The sequence below is a fragment of the Poromitra crassiceps genome, assembly GCF_964638095.1.
Source record: "Poromitra crassiceps genome assembly, chromosome: 2".
Lineage (NCBI taxonomy): Eukaryota > Metazoa > Chordata > Actinopteri > Beryciformes > Melamphaidae > Poromitra > Poromitra crassiceps.
Window position 1 is genome coordinate 85,331,672 of NC_139624.1, and position 4,613 is coordinate 85,336,284.

The 4,613-nt window shown below is 38.6% G+C and overlaps 1 protein-coding gene across 1 annotated transcript in view; it reads left to right on the forward strand.

The window, feature by feature from the left end:
• Nucleotides 1–547: 547 nt before the first annotated feature.
• LOC310800786 (sodium/hydrogen exchanger 9-like) overlaps nucleotides 548–4,613 on the forward strand; it is a gene marked incomplete at both ends in the record, with an annotated part of 134,028 nt that continues 129,962 nt past the window's right edge. The window contains 2 exons of the mRNA XM_083663346.1: nucleotides 548–692; nucleotides 2,597–2,616. Of these exons, the coding sequence (XP_083519472.1) occupies nucleotides 548–692; nucleotides 2,597–2,616 (165 nt within the window). The remainder of the gene's footprint in view (nucleotides 693–2,596; nucleotides 2,617–4,613) is intronic.

Sequence of the window (4,613 nt, forward strand, 5' to 3'; positions counted from 1 at the left end):
TTGTTTTATGTAGTGTTAGCTAGCTAATAAAGTTTGTTTGTCTGTCAAACTCGCTGTTTTTTTACGTTACAGACAGAGTAACCTCGCGTCACCAGGCTCTTCTCGGCGAGAAAGAGCCTGGTACAGACAGAGCTACTGACGCCAGGTCAATTTAATTTAGCTTCAAGTCTACTCTAGTCTGGTCCAACAGGTAAATTAGCTAGTCTGGTCTCCACTAACGTTAATGAAAGTGTTGTTATGAATGATATTAAACAACAACACAACACGGACGAACCATTTTTGTCTTCTTTGTCTGTTTTTGTCTTCAACATGTCAGTTTGTGCCGTCCACCGCCATTATAATGTGTGGACCTCAGGGGTACCCGGAAGTAAATGTAAACATCCCGCTGATTTGGTCTATACCAAAAACATCTGAAGGGCGACATGTATTTGGATTTAATATTGGATTGAGAAGTTTCCGAGGAGCACTTGAAGGCAGCATGTGCGAAGCGGATGTTGCTGTAGCCTGTTAATACAGTTATTTGCGAAATTTTGAACTAACATTGAACATGTCGGATTTAGCAAAACATAGACAAGATAGTGCAGCGTTACTTACTGTAATTGGTTTGATAATTATAACCATTCTGAGTGTGTGGAAGTTAAAACAATTTAAATATAGACTTGTACATGAAACTGGAGGTGCAATGTTTTATGGTAAGTAACCTGAACTGATAGGGTACGGAAGTCATTCAACAATAGGCTACTTCCCGAATCCCCTATTTGATTTTTAATTAGATAAAGACACATTTCTGGCTAAGTAGATGTATGGAGTTTGCCCAGTTTTTTTATGCTGACATAACTCGTTATGATGGAAATTCATATTTCCTTCCATGCATGCAGTATCACACAGATGTAGGCTATAAGTTATGATGCTCATATTAAGTAAATTATGAGGATAAGGAAGAACAAAAAACCCCCACTATTAACCACTCCATCACTGGAACTAAGATCTGAGATTATACTCAACATGTATGCAGCAGACGGGGTGAATTTTGGTTCACTGATCAACAGATAGATCAAAGAATCATAAACTATTTAGATTACCAATCCTGTTTTGAAGCTCACAGGGCCCCACAAGTTACAGCAACAAAATGTACATGTCCTGCATTTCTTCAAATGTTTCATCACTATATATCTACACCGTAGGGTAGTATATCTTATTATTATTTAACCATTATTTAACCATGCAGATGGAGTCTCACTGAGATTAACATCTCTTTTGCAAGATAGATCTGGCCAAGACAGCCGCAATTACACATACACCTACATACAGTTACAGATACAACAAAGAAAATAACAGACAAAAAATAGAAACATATACTGTATCATGTGAAATACAATCAAGTGTAATATCAAGTAACAATTTTAATCACTATAACATTCATATAATATTCCTATATGTCGTACTATACTAGTAACGTTACTTATTGTATTATTATGGTCTTTTGTATCTTGTATGGCAGTGATACTCAACCCGAGGCTCTAGAGCACACATGGGCAAAATGTGGTCCCAGGGCTGGCCCCGACCCCTGGACCATCACAATCCGGCCCCCAACGTCCTCAAAAGAAAACAAAAGAACCCCCAAAAACTCAATAAAAGGCAGAATTATGTTAATAAATCTCATCTGCTACAGCCATTGGATTTGTATCACTCTATATATTATATCTTGGGATTAAGAGGAGAAATGACCAATCACAGCGGGAGAGAGGGTTAAAATCAAGGAGACTCCCGCGAAAATCAGGAGTGTTGGCAGGTATGATGTCCAATGTGTGGCCCTTCGCTTACTTTATGTAAATCAGTATGGCCCTCTGGGGAAAAAATGTTGCCCACTCCTGCTCTAGAGCCACATGTGGCTCCTTTATGGCTCTTTATGGGTAGTTGTGGCTCTTTGTAGTCCTACTTACAATATTAATAATAAATATAGCCGCAAGCGGCAATAGCAGGGGTTCAAGCCTTGCGCAAATTGAACTCCTAATAGTCCGGGAGGCAAATTTGTAGAGCACTTTCAGGTGAACATGTGGAAAAAAGTTGCTTGAAAATTGGAGAAACGGTGTGGAAGTTATGGCCTTTCAAAGTTGGGAATTTTAACCTGTAATTACAGCGCCCCCATCAGGCAGATTCGATAAATGTTTCTGGAGCTACTGTAGTAATAGTTACCAATATCTGTCATTGGGCCAAATCTCATGTCTCTGCTATGTATCAACTCATTTTGATTGACCTGCTATTACATAGTGATTTGACGAGTACAGTACAGCCTACTTGATATATCTGCCAAGTCCCGTGATGATTGCAGATGAACAGGCAGATGAACAACGAGAACAAGGAGAATAATAAACCAGCACAAAAACAATAGGGCTTCAGCCCCTTTGGGGCTTGAACCCATAATCATAATAATAATAATAATAATAATAAATCAACAAAAATAAAGGGAGGAAAGGGACTGTTTTTGGATTGTGGCTCTTGCAAAGAAAATCTTATGTCAATATGGCTCCTGAGTAAAGGTTGCGTACCACTGTTGTATAGGAGGTTCTGTGCTTAACATTGTGAACTTCAACAGGTATGGTTCTGGGTGCGATGGTGAGATTGTGGTCCGGATGGACAGAGGATTCGGCGGGTGTGTGTAGCCATGTGGGTCTGAACAGCTCTCAAACGAACCAAGAATCTGCTCTGGTCTCAACCCTTCTTAAGGTAAAACTGACATTTTGATTTCACCTGCACAGCAAACAGACATTACAAAATGACTGTCTTTCTTGTAGATAAACGCAACACTTTGTGTATAGAAGACGAGCCCTAAAGTTTACATTTAAAGACAATTCCCTAATCTTAAAAAGCTGCGTAAAGAAGATTACAGTGGGAGCATATGAAACAAATTGTATTACAGAAGATGTTTTTTGTCCCAGCCTTATTTTGTTGTAGTTTAAAATTACATTTTGTGTTCCTTGCCTTCCCTTTGATCATATTGTGTCCCTTGTGTGTGGGGGCAGCTTACAGCACCCATCTCCTCTAATGTCTTTGCATGGTCTGTTTGTTAATATGGTAGCAAGAGAGAGGAAGAACGATGGTTGAAAGAGAGCAATTTAACCTTTATTAAGATTTTATTTTTATCAAGGCACACAGAGCAGAGATTACATTTCCAGGTGTACTCTGTGGACAAGGGGAAATAAAAAGATAGCTGAACACGGAAACAACAGGACTGACTATCTAGACTACAACAGAGTCGATAAACAAACAGAAGGACATCACAACGGCTCATAAAGGCATCAGTCTGATCCACAAACAAAACAGAGGATACGATGATAATCGAAAGAAATTGGAAGAAGCAAGAATCACTGTTAGCTGCTAACTGTGAAATTCTAATTAGCAAATCCAATTTATTATTTCTTGAAGTTTGTTCCATTTGGTCGCTTCACCTGAGTTGTGTGTTTACATGCAGCATGCCCATAATGAGCTAGGCGTACTGTTGCAAGTGATTTGGGTGCATGATTGCTCTGCACTGCAGGAGAGATGAGATGGTTAGTGCTGGATAGGCAGTGCTGCTTTCTCCCCATACAGATGGCCAATTAAAACTTGTGACACAATTCACAGTGATGGATATGATATCTATTGTCTGTAATTAATTAGATGGCACTATTATACTGTAAACACCACGAAGGCTCAAAATGATATATAGATGGTTATTGATATTGATTGAGATATAATCCATTCTCATTCATCTAACATCTAGATCTACAGTAATTTCATTCTGTTCTTTCAAAGAGTCAAGTCACTTAGTTTCTGACATGACTCTTGGCATAATATGCAATATCTAACAATATCTAATAAATTCTTATTATATCTTTAAGTTCATCATTCTATTGGTGTCTATTTAATCTCGTGAAACAGACTTTCGACTTGCATCGAAAATCTGTCTGCAGGCTCCATCAAAAGGGGTGTAACAGCGCTCGTACGCTTGAGTTCCTGTTGCACCACATTGAAACGGGGCTGCCCCAGAGGTTAGATAAGGAAAAAAAAATTTTTTTTTTTTAACCAATGGGTTCCCAGATTGGTGTCTATTAGACAGCTAACAGCTAATAACAACATTTTATGGGTTTAATCAACTACTGTATTGCTATTCTGATTGGTCTGAAAGCATACTATTGTTGAAAATTAAAAAGAAAAATGCCAAAAATGTGTTTAAAATTTATACAATCTTATTTTTTTCACCATAGACAATGTGGGTGGCCATGTTGAAATGACGTCAATGACGAACTGGGCAACTAGGGGTTGAGAAATCATATCCAAGTTTGCGAGTAGGAACTCCGAGTTCACCCGGAATTTTATTAGATTTTTCCTAGTAGCAAGTGGCAATTTGCGACCTCCAAGATATAAACGAATGCACAGTTACTATATTCGGCTATCAGAGAGATTTGTCATATTATTAAAGAAACGAGCCGGTGAGCCAGGGATTCAGCTGTAAAATGGGCAAAACGCTTGGCAGGATGTTGATATTGATATTTCGATATGCAATTGTTAATTTGAGAGCAATCTTTCAATATAAGAGAGAGTGGACCCTGAACCTGGCAAATCGTGTAGGC